Source organism: Anolis sagrei, chromosome 3 (genome assembly GCF_037176765.1).
Source record: "Anolis sagrei isolate rAnoSag1 chromosome 3, rAnoSag1.mat, whole genome shotgun sequence".
Lineage (NCBI taxonomy): Eukaryota > Metazoa > Chordata > Lepidosauria > Squamata > Dactyloidae > Anolis > Anolis sagrei.
The window spans coordinates 89,332,233-89,350,076 of record NC_090023.1 but is presented as its reverse complement, the minus strand read 5'-3'; the positions used below and the strand labels follow the sequence as shown (position 1 = coordinate 89,350,076).

The following is a 17,844-nucleotide window of genomic DNA, read 5'->3' as shown; positions in this document are numbered from 1 at the left end:
ATATTCCTTTAAAAGCTTAAAACTTTTCAGCCCTAGCAAGTATTACAAATCTTACATTTTTAAGTTGATCTTAAAGGAGGCTATTTGAAATACATTCTAGTGTTTGAGAAAATATGAAACAGCTGTAGCTACAACTTAGAACCAGTTGTTTTTAGCTAGCACTGGAACAAAAATGTGTACTGCATACCAGAAAAAGTGCAATATCATTTTTAACCACAACTGTTACCTAGCCATCAGCTTTGATCCTAGACCATGAGCCCTTTTGTAGAAATATAGAGATAGATATTGCTATGTATTTCTTGATCATATCCTGGCTGAGGGAATATACATTTTGTGAAGGGAGTTATTTTCAAAATAGCTGGAATCATGAAATCATAGTTGGAAGAGACCATAAGGACATCCAGTTCAAGCCCCTGCCATACAGGAAAATCCAATCAAAACACTCTTGACACGTGGCCATCCAGCTTCCATTTAAAAACCTTCAGAAAAGAAGACTTTATCACACTCCGAGGTGGCATATTCCCCTGCCAAACAGATCTTACCATCAGGAAGTTCTTCCTAATATTTAGGTGGAATCTCTTTCCCTGAAATTGGAATCCATTAATCAGCGTCCTTGTCTATTGAGCAGCAGTAACAAGTCTGCCATCTCTTCAGTGTGACATCCTTTCAAACATTTAAGCATGGCTATTTTATCACCTTTCAGCTTTCTTTAATCGAAACATTCCCAGCTTCCTAAACCATTCCTCATTTCTACACAGGTGGATTTAAATAAACTTCCAATTACTGAAAGATGTAATGGCTTGTGCTGAGGACGAAGATGAAGGGGAAGGGTTTCTTTGCCCAGCATCTTAGTCAGCGACGAACATTGATCAACAGCACAAGTGGTCTGGCACTGAGGAACCCACCTCTGCAGAGCAGAAGCAGGAGCTCCAAAGAGATAGGGATACAGAGTCAGTCGCAGGGTCAGGGGCTTTAGGAAGCAAACCAGGTACTAAGTAGAACAGATGCCATTCAACTGAGGAGATCCAGTCAGTTGGCTGATAGGAGGCCCAACAGTGGAATCCCTTGGGAAAGGGGCATAAGTAGCTGGAGGTTGGTGCTGGAAACAATGTTAGTGATATTGTTACAACCTGAATCTCTGCTGGTGCACCTTAACTTTGGTGTGTGGAATACATTTTGTGTGTTGTCGAAGGCTTTCATGGTTGAAATCACAGGGATTGCTGTGAGTTTTCCGGGCTGTATTGCTATGTTCCAGAAGCATTGTTCCAAGTTTTCCACACAGCCTGGAAAACTCACAGCAACCCAGAATACATTTTGGCTTGCAGTCTCAGTGTTGGTGAGATTACTTGGCTTTGAACATTTTGGAAAGAACTTTGGACAGATTGCTGTGGATGACCTCAGACTGCTTCGGACTATGATACATTGTGTGACTGTTTAACAGTAATTTGGTGGACAGGACTCTGACAAAAGAGACATTTCTTATTATTCCAAGCAGCGTCGGATTTAAGAGAAATGAGGCCCCATGGAAGTTAAGTTATGAAGCCCTTTCCTTGGGGTCTGAAGGAGGTAGGTCTGGTAGGCCTACAGTGCCTGCTTTGTGGCACATTCCCATAGACTATCAACTCTAGCATCATGTCTAGAATCACTCCCGAAATAGAATGCCTTCAAATTTAGAATTGTATCACATAAGCAAAATCCATTGTTAAAAAATGGCAGGAAGATTGACCTCTTGGCCAACAAATCTAAGCAAACCTAAGCACAGTGGTAAATCCGACACTAGTTCCAAGACCTGTTAATTTTTTTTTAGTTCAAACCAGTGTAGTTGAGTAGTTCTGACATTAAAATTAAAAGCAAACTGACTTGCTACAGTATCTTTGCAAATGCAGGATTGCAGAAAGTAGACAATCAGGTATGAGTGCAAAGGAGGATAACATCCCCTTTGTGAAATGAAAAAGGCCCTTGTATTGTGGAGCAACAGGACTACACAGGAAGCTATTGCTATCCATGTAAAGGGGTCTTGTTTTTTGTTGCCAAGTGATGTACACTGTCTCGTTGATTCAAAAAAACAAAAACAAATCAAGAATATGATTTATTCTGTTTTAAGGTCTGCAAAGTGCCATGCTACAGATATTGTTTGATTGCATGCTGGCTAATGTCTTAGAAGCGGCAGCAAACGAGATCTGTGGGGCAACACTTTACCTATCCTTGGTTTAGGATCTCTGAGAAATTCCATAAATTATAAGTGTGAGACCCTGGATATTTAGCAAGCTCCCAAATTTAGGAGGTTCATAGGAACTGGTGTTTTTTCTGCTGTAAATGTCTTTAAGTGTTTATTTACATTATTTATATCAATAGTATATGTATTTCACTTATATTTGTAAAACAAGAACTGACTTATTTTGGTTGATAAGAGAATAAAAAGTTTATAACTAAATCAAATTTCTGTTAATTTGCGTATATGAAAGATAGGTACATGTTTGGAGTGAACGTAGCTTACTGTGTTAATATCGGACGAATGCTTTGTGCTGTCAAACTACATGGTTACATAATTATGATACTGCAAAACATTTGAATCAATTCCCTTTTAGCTTCTAAAATCATTCTATTTAACCCCTAGAATATGCTTGAACTGCTGGAAGAAATGCCAAATGGAGTCCCACCTGAAAAAGTAAAAAGTTATATATACCAGCTAATTAAAGCAATTCATTGGTGTCATAAGAATGATATTGTTCATAGAGGTAAGTATGTCAGAAAAGATAATCACTCTTAACAGGCAAGTTTGGGAAGTACTTTTAAAATAAAAAATCAATGTAATTTCACTGAAAATTATTCCAACAGTTTTATTTAACATTGTTTCACAAGAGAGAATATGAAACGAGATATAGAGGACAGTGCACATAGCCTTATTATAGCACATATTTCTGCCTTATAAAGTAAAATGAAGATTTTGTAGGAATTGGCTATATCAACAGCATTAATCTCAGCTACAGTTTTTATGTGAAATAGGCAATCATTTCCATAATGTAAGAAAATGGGAGTTCATTATCTGGTCAGTGTAGAGGAAATTCACATAACAATGTGGGTTAATTATTTGCATTAGAGACCAAAGGCAGGAGTCACATGAACTTACAAAAGCATTTTGCAAACTTCACTCTCCCTTCTTCTGTCTTTGACCTAAACAGAGCTCAATTTTACCACCTCTGCTTTTCCACTGCATTTTCATAGGAGTCTTTTCTTATTCAGATTTTTCTGCCTTCTTCAATTTTCTTAATTTACTACATTCTTGGTTTCTAACAAAAAAAACAAACAATTTCAATGTTTCTTATGTTCCTGATTCTCATTTGGATAGGGAGAGTGAGAGAACAGACTATGCTAGAGGAAGAGTGACAAATAGTTGTCAGCAACCAGCTAAGAAACATGCTTTAGAGCTGCTCATGTTGTGGCTGAACATCAGGTCCCTTAGTCAACAGCAGAAATTTCATTAAGAAAAACATTTCAGTTCTCTGGTGAGTGTAAAGGCAAGGACGTTGGATTGCACATCACTGCTTCTGCCACAGGGAATGGAATCAGCTGTGGCTCGGTCTTGTTTTTTAAAAACTGGAAAAGACAAGGTTGATCTGGAAAGGAAAGAAAGGGTAAGGGCATATCTCAAGAAAGCTAATAAAAGAAAGTTTGGATAGGGAAAAATGAAGGAAACAATGATAAACAACGGATGGTGTAGAAAGGTTAGTGAAATAAGATAATGATATCAGCTTAGGGTAGTTGCAATATCTGTCATTTTGAAAATCCCATTCAATCATATCTGTTAATGGTTACTATGTTTGACAACTGAAGACTCTTTAGATCAGGCATGGGCAAACTTGGCCCTTCAGGTATTTTGGACATGAACTCACACAATTCCTACCAGCCTACCAGCTATTAGGAATTGTGGGAGTTGAAGTCGAAAACACCTGGAGGGCTGAAGTTTGCCATGCCTGCCTTAGATCTTCCATGCCTGTGATACCTTCTCTGAATGTTGGATTTGCTTCCCATGCACTTGGTTTTTGCTTTGAATATAGTTCAAATTTCTCCAGACTTGTTGAAACAGAATAATATTTAAAGCTATGAACACCTCTCGACAAATCAGTTTTTTCTTTTCATGATGCAATCCCAGTCAATGGTTAGTAACATCGCATCACTTAATGACATCTTTAGTAACATCACTGTTGCCCTCAGTTGAGATTGTTTACCTTTATGTCTTGGGACATAAACCCCCTCCTATTTTCCTCTATGACCTCTGTCTAGCTGGAAGGTTTTGTTAAACATCATTACCATTGGGAACATGGTGAAGGACTGGAAAAGCACAGACATTCAGTTGTAAGACTGCAGCAGCATGTGTGCTTGAGCTACTTCTCAACCAATCCTAATATGGACTGGATGTGCACTGTCAAATGATGCAGTTTGAAGGGTCTACACTGACCGTATAATTTAGTCCAAACTGCATTATTTGACCATGTACATCCAACCATAGTTGACTATGCCTACCTAAAACAGGTCATTTTAGATTCCGATCCTTTCCTCTGAGGTATTAGCTATCCCTCCCAGTTTGGTTTCAACTGCAAATTTGATAAGTATGCCTTCTATTCCATCATCAACATCATTGATAAAGATGTTGAATAGCACTGGGCCAAGGACAGAACTCTATGGCACCCCAGTAGTCACTTTTTCCTCAGGGTGAAGAAAAGCTATTAGTGAGTTCTCTTTGGGTTTGGTCAGTTAAACCAATTACAAATCTGCCTAATAGTATCACTGTCTAACCCAGGGCTTCTTAAACATTTTCCACTTGCAACCCTTCCTGCCTGAGGAATTTGTATGTGATCTCAGGTATATAGGTATATAAAACAGATATAAATATAATAAATCAGCATTTATAAGACTTGTTAAACAGGCTGATTTTACTTTTGGTGCAGTACAGGCTGAGGTATTTTCTGCAGTGTCTACTATAAGCACTGCACATTGTTGTTAACAGATTTGTGTGAACACATGGCATTCAGAAACCTTTTACTGTTACCAAATTTTCATCACCCCAGCAGTGAGCTAGTGGGGCAAGAATATTCAATAAATCAAAGGACTTACTGAAACCAAGATATGCTACATCCCCAGAATTTCCTTCACCTACCAAGCTTGTACCTCTGTCAAAAAAGAAAAGAAAAAGAAAAGAAAGACTGAGGGGACATATGCAAATGAGCAACATGACATACTCGCAGACAGATTGTGCATTATTTTTGTGTCACTTACATGAAAAATAATTTAACTTTTAGATCTTGATTCTTTCTATCTCGACTCAGCCACCCATGAGAGAAGAACCAACATATGCTAGATATGCAACCTGTATTTATTTGCACTATTTATTTTCTGTATATTAGGCCAGTAATTATATCAAGATATATATTCTATGCTGCTATGATTCATTACAAGCAGTGGTGATGACACAGGTGTTTGCTATAGATTCATCACTGCAGGGAACATGTAAGACTGCAGTTTGGTGCACACACTCTATTTTTATTCAGCATTATAAAATAGATAAGTCTGAATCAGCAAAAGAGGGTTTCAAAAGAATGCACTTCACACCATTTTGTGAGATGGTTTGCAGCCGTCCTGATAAATGGGCTTGTAGATGTCTCACATTGTTATGTTCTTCTATGCATTCATTGTTGACTTACAGTAAAAACTAACTTTTCTAAGGTGCAGAAGCACAATCAGTGACTGAAAACTTACAAGGTGGTTTTGAAGCATTCATGCTGTACTTCTTGATGGGATGTGTTTTGGTTTTCATTCCATTTAAATCCAATTAAGGTAGGGATGTGGAAGAAAATTGAGAGGAGGGAGGGATCAGGTAAAGGAACATCCTGTAAGGTCATATGACTCCAGCATCTCACCTGGGAAATGCAAGGCCTAACTCATATTATTATGGATTGCTCCTCTGAACCTTAGAAGAATGAGTGTTCACACTTTTTAAAATTCCTTGGATTAGTCTCTCTCACTTGTATGGTTTCTTGCAAACATAGAAGAACTCGTGGTGAATGGTATCACATGTTTATATAATTCCAATTGAAAACAATGTTATTGATGAGTGCTTACTTTTAGCTGGATCATGTCTTTTGATCATTACTTTCCGAAATATGCAGTTATTAGTTTTTCTGGGGTTTTTTCTGTTCAAATACATTACTTAAAAAAATCCTCATTTCAATTAAATGAATGATGCAGAATGAAATATGTACTCTTATTTGTTGACTTGTATCTATTCCAGATATCAAGCCAGAAAATCTCTTAATAAGCCACAATGATATATTGAAATTGTGTGACTTTGGTAAGGTTCATTTTCATTTTATTATGATTATTATTATTATTAAAATATTTTTCTCTATTATTTCTCTTTTATGTTGAATTACATTTAAAATATACTATTCATTTTAAAAAGCTACTTAAAATCACTTACATTTTTATTAGATCTATTTTATATCTTAACTATATTATTTGACAAATATATAAAATGTTTTCAATTTTACTAATAATACAAAAATTCTAATGGTGGTCTGCTATCACAAAAAATAAATAACTGTGTCTCAGACTATAATATGTATTGTATGGATAGAATTAGCTGAACTTAATGTCTGTACTAGCTTTCTTTAATATGTTTCAGTTTTATTGATTATGGCATTGCTGGTTGTGGAAGCTGGAAATTGGACTTTATATATTTGAAACTGTGGTTTCCTCACTGTAAAAGGAAATGAAAAAGTTCAGATTAGCAATGGCTCATTCAACCTTTTTTTCAGATAAAAAGTCTTGATGATAGTATTTCTTCCAAAATTTTACTTCAGTATTATATAGGTTGAGGACTGTGGACCACATGATCCCTTTTTGTTAAGCTTCCCAACCTCTGAAATTCCCAAAGCCACCTCTGATGGAGAAAATGTAATAGTCACACCCTTTGGGGAAGGCAACATTGATGTTTTGCTTTTCCCTGTATAATAGTCGCTCCCTTAGTTCACTTGCCCAGGCAAGTGAAATAAGGGTGTGACTGCCCTTTTGGCACTACAGGACTTGACTCCTAGCTGACTTGCAGTGCCAAGAAAAGAGAGAGGGCAGGTCAGGGGAATGAATTCCTCACCGTCTGTTTTCTTTCAGTTTTGGTGCTATGGGGCTTGACTCGGCTGCTATCACCAGCCTGTACAACTGCACCCTTGACCATGCCCTCAAAGGGATTATTAACCAGTGGAAAAAGCCTTTTTACCAAGTAGTAGTTGCTACTGCATAATAGTCACAGAAATGGAAGAAAGTGCTACTATGTTGCGGTGAAAAACGGTATCTCTGTTTCTGCAAAATTCAGCCAAAAGACAAAGTGCTCAAGTGTTCCAAGCCACCTCACCCCCTCATTGGAGAGATTGCTCTCACGACAACCTGATAATGGCCCTGTCCCCAGGAACTGCAGAAACAGGGAGCAAGATCAGCAGTGGGAGACTGATTTGCAGACTGCACCACAGTACAAAATAGCAGACAGTTTCAAGTTGTTCTCACTTTATTTCAAAGTGCCAGCAGGCATCAGCATTTCAGTCCCCAATGCCATTGAAAGAAATCTTCCAAAGATGATCCCCACAGCCACATGCCTGTTAAACCCGCTTTTGCTTGTCGGGCCCAAGCTGAGTAAGATTGGAGGGCTTCCAGTGAAAGTAAAAAGAGGAAAGGGCATGCAAAAAAACTCTGAAGTAGGAAGAAAACTCTGTAAGGAAGGGAGATGGTCTATAACAGGGAAATATTTAATTGCAGATTAATATGTGTGTTTGCTTATATCAGATTCAGAGATCTTACACGGCAAGACTGTTTCAGTCCATAAACCAAGAGTAGCTTTAAAAGAAATCAAGGCCCCTTAAGGATGCAATGTTATTGTCCTAAAAGGGCAGGCAATTCATTTAGGAAATAATTTTAATTACATTGAGTTTATATATTTAATGAAAGAAAAATGTCAATCAGGTTGAAAATAATTAAGTGTGCATGTGTTTGAACCATGTGTTAAATTTATGTTAAATTTATGTTTTTATGTTTAAAAAAAAAGATAGGTTTGAGTGAGTTTGACCAAACTAGGAAGTGGTTCCTCATCCATCTGCATTGCCTACGCTAGTCTAGACCCAGACATGAGGGATATGCATTTCTGATAGTTGTTGCAAGATCAGCCAGGACTAGCTAATATGGTGAGGGATGTTTGAAATGGTGTTGGTAATCTATCGTGTACTACATACTACGTATTAGTCATGTTTACATATATGATCTCTCAACCTCAGAAGAAAGCAAAGGCAAAACCTGCTCTAAACAAATTTTGCCAGGAAAACCCTGTGATAGTTTCACCTTAAGGTTGCCATAAGTCAGAAATGACTTGAAGGCATGAAAAAACAAATACATGATTATGAAGAAAATATAAAAATATACAAAAATGTCAGTATGTGTTTCTCTTTAAAAACGTTATTTATATTCATATATGTAACTGTTGTAATGTTCAAAGCTGAAAAGTTTAATCCAGTTATTCCCAACAACAGCTGGAGGACAAATGTCATGGAACAGTAGTGGTCAAAATCCTTAGCTAACAGATAAGATGTGTAGTAGTTGTAGTATCAATGCTAGTGCATGATATTCAGTGTTTTCCACCATCAAAATGAAATGCTTGTTCATATTTTCTTTGGGGGAATCTCTGTGCGCAAGTGGTTTTCAGGTATTATTTAACAATAACAGTGGTTTTCAGTCTGAATTCAAAAGTTTCTTGGAATTCTATTGGAGTTTCTAAGTAAGGTGTTCAGTAATAAGATAAAAGCTTTTCTAAATGATTGCTCAGCTACCATGACTGCTAAAGAAATAAATTGATTGTAAAACCTGAAAAAACAGTACTCTTTAAAAAAAAAGTAGGCTTTTATACTGCAAATGGCTTTCATTGCTTTCATTGTAATTATTATTCCTACTCTAATAAGCAGCTGCAAAATGTTCAGGAAAAGCCTTTTGATTAAAACAGGGCAACTTTGACCCTTGGTAAACTTATCCAATGCCCAGTCTGATTCCTAACACACACACCACAGTCTATAGACAGAGGAAAGAGTTATGGAAAAGGTTCCTTGAAGGTAGAAGTCTGCTTTGAAGATAGATATTTAATAGGGCAGGCATGGGCAAACTTGGGCCCTCAGGTGTTTTGGACTTCAACTCCCACAATTCCTAACAGCATCACAGCCCTCCCTTTTACTCCTCAGCCACTTAAGGGCCTGAAGCTGTTAGGAATTGGGGGAGTTGAAGTCCAAAACACTTGGAGGACCAAGTTTGACTATGCCTGTAATAGGGAATAAATTACACTGAACTCAGTAAATATTGTCGGATCATTCAGAAATGAGTGCTCTTGTGTTCTTTCAGGCTGCTGCTAAAGGTAGAAATGCTATGTATACGTGCCTTTAAAACAGGCCTGCACAACCTGTGGCCCTCCAGATGTTGTTTTGGACTTCAGCTCACAGAATTCTTCACAATTGTCAAAGCTGACTAGGGCTTCTGGGAGTTAGAGCCACAAACACCTGGAGGGCCACAGGTTGTGCAGGTCTGCTTTAAAGGCTGCAGCCTGTGCATGTCTGCTGCATCTTAACTGGACTGGGCTGTATGTATGTGTAATTTCCAGGCTTAAACACATGTTGTGTGGGTGTGGTTTTTTCTTGTAAGAATGTAGAAGGAAGTGTACTAGGCATAGACTAATTATGACAGATGCACTTGGTTATTGCATTCTGGTGTTTCATTCTCCAATGCATCTGCTGTGTTTGAGAGAGTTTCCCTCCTACTACTTCAGCACTCGTCATTTGAACATTTATGTAAAATGCTGCATAGGATTTTGCTTAGTCCAGGGAAAGAGCAAAATGTGTTGAATGCATGCAGATAGGTCAAATGGCACAGTGATATCAAATAATTGAATTGTATCTCTAAATCTGTGTAGAATGAGCATCTGGGTTGAATCTCATATTCTGTGCAGTGATAAAACTTTGTATACTTATGGTTTTATATAGATGTGTTCCTGTAAGCTGGTAATCAAAATTCTTCTATTTCAAAGCATGCTTCTTCTCTTATATCATCTATGTATCATAAGCAGTTGCTCGGTTCCCTTATGTCTGCTGGAAGACTGTTTTTTTCCTAGAAATAGCTCTCTTCCTTCCAGTAGCAAGTGAATCTCAGTAGGTTTTTTTTTAAATGGCCTATGAATACAAGTAGTATTTTGCACACAAAGGAAACATAGTAGTGCTGGAATGTACTATTTTGTGGTTATAATTCCCCTTTCCCCACACAGTAGTGAGAAGCTTTCTATGTGAGCTTCTGGAAGGCAAGAACTGAATCCCAAACAGAAATGCCATGGTTCTAGTGAATGATCTACAACGCACATTATGCAGAAGTAGTGAGAGAATAAATTGGATGATTTGGATTTTCCCCTCACATTCAGGTCTAGTGTAAACAGGGATATGTATTCTGTATTTATTGCTATTTCCCTTTTGCTTGAGATGGGGAAACAGAGATCACAAGTCATGTTTTCTTTCATGCTTCTTCTGTGTAGTATGCTAAATGGTTGTTCTTGTTCTTTAATATGGCTTTAATGACTGTGGAATAGGTTGTGCTCCATCTATGTTTTGAAAAGACACCTACAGTGCAGTGCTCTTGATGTAGTGTTTTAATACATAGAGGCAGGGCTTATTCCTGCAGAATCATTATACTAATACACAAAAAACAAGCTAGATAGAGATGATTTAAGCATTTCATTTTAAGAAACTTTAAAAACTTGAGATGTTTAAAAATGTAAATGTGTTGTGAGTGATTTTCAAATCACCTTTAATGCAGGTTTTGCACGGAATTTGTCAGAAGGAAGCAATGCTAATTACACAGAATATGTGGCCACCAGGTGGTATCGTTCTCCTGAACTTTTGCTTGGGTAAGTAATCTTGGAATCTGTCAGTGGATGCTTGTTCTTTTGTTAATCTTACTCATCTTATTCATTATTCACTAATGCACATTTATTCTACTGCAGATAGAATATACTGCTCCATTATATACTACTGCTGGATAAAGGGCACAACAAAATTCCTATCTTGACTGTTCATCTGCCTTGTCCATTATTGATATTAGCATTAAGCCAAGTGTTTTTCTCCCTTGAAGACTTTGCAATTTTATAGTCTATAAAAATGTTGTTAAGGTATGCTTTGATAGACTTGGTATGTGATGAATTTGTTTATCTCTATATGGTGTACAATAGGAAGGTACAGGTCCCCTGTAGTGTATTCTGTTTTGTTAGTGCTGCACCCAGAAAAAAAGGGAGGGAGTTGGATAACTTCCAATTGTAGTGACTTGCTCTTCTGTGCCATCTTGAGGATGACAGATGAGATATAACATGAAGGTTCTTTCTGGGATGGCAGGAGGACTAATCCCTCCCTCAGAAGAGAAAAAAAATATTTAATTCAATTTTGTATACAGTTAAAGAAGTTAAGATTATTTGGAGGTTAAGGTCTGATAATAAAACTGGTAAGGAAGGGAAGGGGATTCACTGTTTCAATGGAAAAATAAGAGGGCTTACCTTATCTGGTTGGTGTTCAATGGTTAAATCCAGTTATAGTGTATTGTTTTTCTTATTTTTCCATCCCAGAATGAACCTTCATAGCACTCTAACGTATCATTTTTCAATTTTTGTACTGAAAGTAATGCTTGTCAAGTCATAATTCCTTTATGAGACATGCAACAGAATTCATGTATAAAGTAACTCATTGTCTATAATATAATACTATTCAAAATACACAGGCTTTTTGAGAATAGAATAACATCGAATTGACCTTAATAACTTGAATAATGATCATGAGGAAGTCAATATGTATTGAAACCAAAACTTTGCATTTTATTGTGTTTTTAATCAGTTATGTTTTTTAACTTGTTTTATTGCTTTTAGTGTGTTAATTTGTTTATATGTTTTAATTTTTTTATAGTTTGATATGGCTTGTTTTATGGTTGTTTTATGATGCGGCACTGAATTTTTGTCAGAGTTTATAAGCCACTTTGAGTCCCCTGCGGGGTAAGAAGGATGGGGTATAAAATAAATAAATAAATAAATAAATAAATAAAATAGTGATGATGCAGTTGGAAAATCCTTTTGGCCATTGTTTGGCATTTCCTGGTCAGGATCTGATAGCATTTGCCACTTTGACTACATCATCACAGTGTCTGATCAAACAAGTGAAAGCTTAAGGATACCAGATTGAGGCTGTAATATGTATATGGTACCACTGCCCATTCCATTTGTGCAAAAACCTGTGATGTTGCTAGAGAAGTATTATTATTATTATTATATTTATTTATTTATACCGAGCTTTATCTCCCCAAAGGGGACTCGGAATGTACTATTGTGGTGTAACTAGATTGCATTCTGCTTCTTCTGAGGTCTTTTCTTATGGATGGCTCCTCAAAGTTGTGATATAATGTAGTAGCTTCAGTTTATTGTTGTCTCATGCTTGAGAAATCAGTCAAAACCACTCCCTTGTCATCCCAGAAGACATCTACCATAATTCTGTGTGCTGACTGATGACATGAATTTCTTTGGTTGAGAGGAGGTGGACTCCTGCCACTCCATAGAGTGATCCTTGGACTCTGCGTCATACACATATGCCCAGGGCACCATCAGGGCAAGCATTCCCTAAAAATGTGTGCTTGTGGACTTCAGATGATGCCAATAGTTCCAAACACATGGGCAGTCTTTACTCTTTCACATTAGCTGTTAATTAAGGAGGAACCTCAAGGTGGTGCATAATTGCTCAACAGTACTGTGACCACAGCCAAGTACCTCAACAATCATCCAGACAATCATATGTTGGTCTGTACTAATAAAATCCTCCCTGTTTTGATTTTCATCAACTAACTGTCATTATTTGCTTTCCACTATCTGGTTTGTCTTCACCACTGGTTTTGTTTTCTTTAAACTTTTCCCTCAACTTCACACATTACTGTCATCAGTTTTAGCCTCGCCATACACATCTTTGAGCCTTCTGTGAATGTCGGCAATAGTATATCTTCAAGAACTCAATGGCTGCTCTTTGTTTCTGCTTCTTGTCCATGGTAATGCAACACCCAGAAACACAGAAGTGATGTCAGTCATACAATAAGAATAATTTGTCTGATGGTGTAATAGCATCGGATTTGGATTAATAGCTTCAGAAGAAATAGCAGGCAGGCATTATTTTCAGTATAACCCTTGTATGTGAATTACTTTGCCAAGTAGCAATGACATGGGTGTTTCCTTTTCAGAGCCCCCTATGGAAAGTCTGTGGATATGTGGTCTGTAGGCTGTATTCTTGGAGAACTGAGTGATGGACAGCCATTGTTTCCTGGAGAAAGTGAAATTGACCAACTTTTTACAATCCAGAAGGTGCTAGGACCACTTCCTGCAGAGCAAATGAAGCTTTTCTACAGCAATCCGCGTTTCCATGGGTTACGGGTAATGCCTACATTTTTCATACATATTCTCAAATAGCTAATTGTAGAAAATGTGTCTACAAAAATGATCTTCCTATTTGGCATTACTAATGCAGTAGCATTACTTATATATATATATATATATATATATATATATATATATATATATACACATACACACACATTTCAATTTCTATTTTTACTAGCATAATAACTGCCTAGTTATGGTTTATTATAATGGGACTCAACTGTTGGCGATGGGGAAAATACTTTCTCTGTATCTGGTTCCTGTGAGAGTTTCAGAAGTTGCAAATTGGATTACATTTACATTTGTTTTTTTATTTATAACTGTGGACATTTTGTCACACATGTAAGTTGCCCTAAGTCCACGAGATGGTGGTGGGGTGTTAGAATAAAGTTGTTGTTGTTAACCATGGAGTATTTAAAATAATAGAGACTCCCTTTTTAAACAAAGCAACTTGTAAAACATGAAACATTTCAGTTCTACCTCTAATGACCTTGACACAAAAATAAATGTTTCAAGCACTGAAAGCTATAGGCACTGATTAATTTACAGTTTCACAATTTCTTGCCCAATTTATCACATTCTACCTTCAGAACCTATTCCTATACCATGGGAAGAAGCAGACAAAGGTGTGAGGGCTCTGTGGAGCAGCCCTGATCTCAAAAAAGTGGGAATTTGAGTTTGGAAGTTCATTTAAATCCTTCAATATAGAAATGCAATGGAAGCAGGGATTGACTAACCATAACGAGATAATCAGATGATCTACATTTGCCTAGCTGAGTGGCGAAATTCACTTTGACCAATAGCAATAATCTTCCCTCCTCTTTAAAATTTCTGTCAGTTTGTGGGAGAAAACAAATCTTATCGTTACTAACACATTAACTGGGAAGTGATGGGGGAAGTTAATTCCTCTCAAACTCCATGATCTGACAGCTTCCATCTTCACCTATCTACTCTTGAAGGGCTAATATTGATTTAAAAGAGAAACAGTGATAGCATATCTGAATTAGTCTTTGCAAAATAATTAATTTTGTATTACTTATAATGATTATGTATGGATAATTTCAGTTAGGATATAAGGTTTTGTTTGACTGCTATTTCATTGTGGTTTTTGAGTATACAGATAACATTTTAATGCATTTTGTAAGGTTGTACATATGTATTATATGTATTTTCATACAGTTCCCAGCAGTCAACCATCCACAATCTTTGGAAAGGAGATATTTGGGAATTTTAAGTGGTGTTATACTTGACCTTATGAAGGTACGAATGTTGCAATTGTTCTTCTGTCTTTTTATATTTCCAGTGGGCTTTACAGTATGCTGACGATTATAGCAAGTGTGTGTAATTTACTTTGTTCACCTTAAAGCATGACTGCTTCAAACATTTGTGGTGGTGGTGGCTCAAGTTCTGGAAAATATATTTTCTATTGGCACCTATTTTTATAATGTTTTCCTTTTGTCAGCTTGCTTTTGCTCATTTTATGTTGAAACAGCATAAATCACATATTAGAACGACGTAGAGCCAGGAACCTGATTTCTTTTTAGTCATTAACGGAATTTGTTAATATATTACCAAACATGGTCATTGGATCTGCAGATGTGAGGTTTATACCAATAAATACATTCTGTAGCTTAATGAAGTGTATGAATATACACAAGTATTTATGCGTTTTCAGACCAAGTGGTATTCATTAAGATATGGATAGGGAGATACATGGTTCCTGCTCTTTGAAGTAGCCCAAGTTCTAATTTGTAAAGTTGCCAGTATTACCAATCCTTATGACTTTCCCCAGCTGAAACATTAATGTACAGCTTGTAACTATACCTGTTTGTAGTGGGAAGGGTGTTAACAAAAGATTTGGAGACTTAACATTTTAGATTCAAAATTTGGAGATAACTATTTCCATGTTGTTGACAAATAGATTCAAATTGTGCATAATACTTTTGATATAATAAATATTAAACATATACTTCCTGTGTTTAATGCTGCACAGATCAGCATTGTTTCTTAAATATGAATTTCTGTTCTAAAGAACTTGCTGAAACTGGATCCAGCTGATCGATACTTGACCGAGCAGTGTCTGAACCACCCAGCATTCCAAACTCAGAGACTCTTGGATCGGTCACCCTCCAGGTCAACTAAAAGAAAACCTTATCATGGAGATAGCAACACCTTATCCAACAGGTAAATGACTGTAAGTAATTACCAGTGCCAAAGTTATCAGTCTGTTATTGAGAAGAAGACTGATAAAGAAACAAAATAGGTCTAATTGAATAATACAATTGTTACATATAGAGTTTTTTCAACCTCTATAGTGAACTTCCTAATGAAGTAGATGTAAATTGGTGTCTGCACACACATTTTACATTCCAATTGAAAAGGGCACTCCATTGCTATTGACACACGAAACATAGATGTGTCTGTGACTCATCTTTTTAGTGTGTCTGTTAGGTAATTTTTATCCCCAAATTGTTTATATAAAAAACAAATCAAAATAGTACTCTCATTTTGATTTTTCATGTCCGTCTGGGGTTTGTGCATTTTGATTCTGAAAACCCTCTTTCTACTGCTGATTTAGAACAAATAGTTTAAATATTTCAGCACCAGTAAGTTCAAATCCATGCTGAGTGTTTTTACCTATACCAGATTTAAATTGTAAGACACTTTATTAATCTAAATACCAAGATATTTATTCAAGGAGTTGAAATTAACAGGTTTTTTGTGTGTTTTTGATACAGAAATCAAGCTAGCAAAGGCAGTGCTGTGCAGTCCCATCATAGATCCAACAGCAAAGATATAGGACTGCAAAGAGAAGAGGCTCTTCCAACAACTGAAAGCTTTCTAAATGGAAATCTTCCTGTAACTTCACATAGTCCTATGCTTTCCAAAAAGTCAAGCAATCCTCCTGGACCTGGAAGCAAGGATTTAGCAAATAATAACGTACCACATCTTTTGAGTCCAAAAGAAGCAAAGTCAAAAAATGAATTTGACTTTAGTTCGGATACCAAGGGTTCAGATGGTCCAGGTACAAAATATCTGAAGTCAAATTCCAGATCTCAACATAATCGTCATTCATTTATGGAAAGTTCCCAAAGCAAAACTGGTACACTGCAGCCAGGTGAAAGACACAGTCGTCACAGCTATATTGATACTATTCCTCAGTCTTCAAAAAGTCCCTCGTATCGAACCAAATCAAAAAGTCACGGGGCTCTGACGGATTCCAAATCTGTGGGTAACCTATCTGAGGCTAGAGTTCAAGTTGCAGAGCAAAACAACAGTAGATACTTCCCATCTAGCTGCGTGGACTTGAACTCTCCTACCACACCAACACCACCTCGCCATGCTGACAGCAGAACTTTGCTCAGTCCTTCTGGGAGAAATAACAGAAGTGACGGTACACTTGAATCCCGAAGGCCATCTACAAGACATTCCAAAACCATGGAGGAGTTGAAAATGCCAGATCACATGGATGGAAGCCATTCACACTCTTTATCTGCTCCCCATGAATCTTTTTCTTATGGCCTAGGTTACACAAGTCCCTTTTCTTCTCAACAGCGCCCTCATAGACATTCTATGTATGTGAGCCGGGACAGAGTGAGGACAAAGGGCTCAGAGGGTGGCTTAAGCGTAGGGCAAGGGATGGCAGCCAGAGCAAACAGCCTGCAACTGTTATCTCCACAGGTGCAGCATAAGTCACTTACAAGGTCTGGTGGCTCTTCACGTGAAGACTGTACAGAAGATACAAACAGGGTTAGTTCACGTTATTGATTTAGAGGCATCTACACGCTGTCTGCCTAAATAAACTCCAGACAATCAAGTTATGTTGCTACATTATCTTAAAAAGGGTCATGTGATTTATAATTTTTTTCGGGCTTAATAATGCTAAGTGATATGTATCATAAGAGTCTTTTCTGTTGAGATAACTCTCCAGAGAAGGGACCCGTGCTCTGAAGAGAGTTCTTGTTTCTGTGTTTCTTGGAATAATTGTTGAAATGAAATAGTAGATTCATTTTGATTTTGAGAAAAGAAACAACAGATTTTAAGTGCAAAAATTGTAAGGTTTTCTATCATTGTCGTTTACCTATCTCTGATTTTGAAGAACAAAAGCTGGACCGTTGTGCCATTGGATTTAAATTTAGTAAAGGGTCCATTTGTTTTGCTCATAAAATTTACATAATTTATCCTTACAGGCCTCATAGCCAAGCAAGCGTAATACATGCTATCAGCCTGCTTGAGGTGTGACCTTTTTCCTTTGAGTTTAAATTATTTTGTCATGCCAAAAAACAAGAGTTTTTCAAACATTTTATGGTCTCCATTCAACT

At 37.0% G+C, this 17,844-nt stretch overlaps 1 protein-coding gene across 3 annotated transcripts in view; it reads left to right on the top strand.

The window, feature by feature from the left end:
- CDKL5 (cyclin dependent kinase like 5) overlaps positions 1 to 17,844 on the top strand; it is a 69,290-nt gene that overhangs the window by 33,552 nt on the left and 17,894 nt on the right. For all 3 annotated transcript variants that reach the window (XM_060770066.2, XM_060770067.2, XM_067466788.1), the window contains exons 6-12: positions 2,618 to 2,738; positions 6,290 to 6,349; positions 10,882 to 10,972; positions 13,327 to 13,516; positions 14,702 to 14,782; positions 15,555 to 15,706; positions 16,261 to 17,272. In XM_060770066.2, coding sequence (XP_060626049.2) covers positions 2,618 to 2,738; positions 6,290 to 6,349; positions 10,882 to 10,972; positions 13,327 to 13,516; positions 14,702 to 14,782; positions 15,555 to 15,706; positions 16,261 to 17,272 — 1,707 coding nt within the window. The remainder of the gene's footprint in view (positions 1 to 2,617; positions 2,739 to 6,289; positions 6,350 to 10,881; positions 10,973 to 13,326; positions 13,517 to 14,701; positions 14,783 to 15,554; positions 15,707 to 16,260; positions 17,273 to 17,844) is intronic.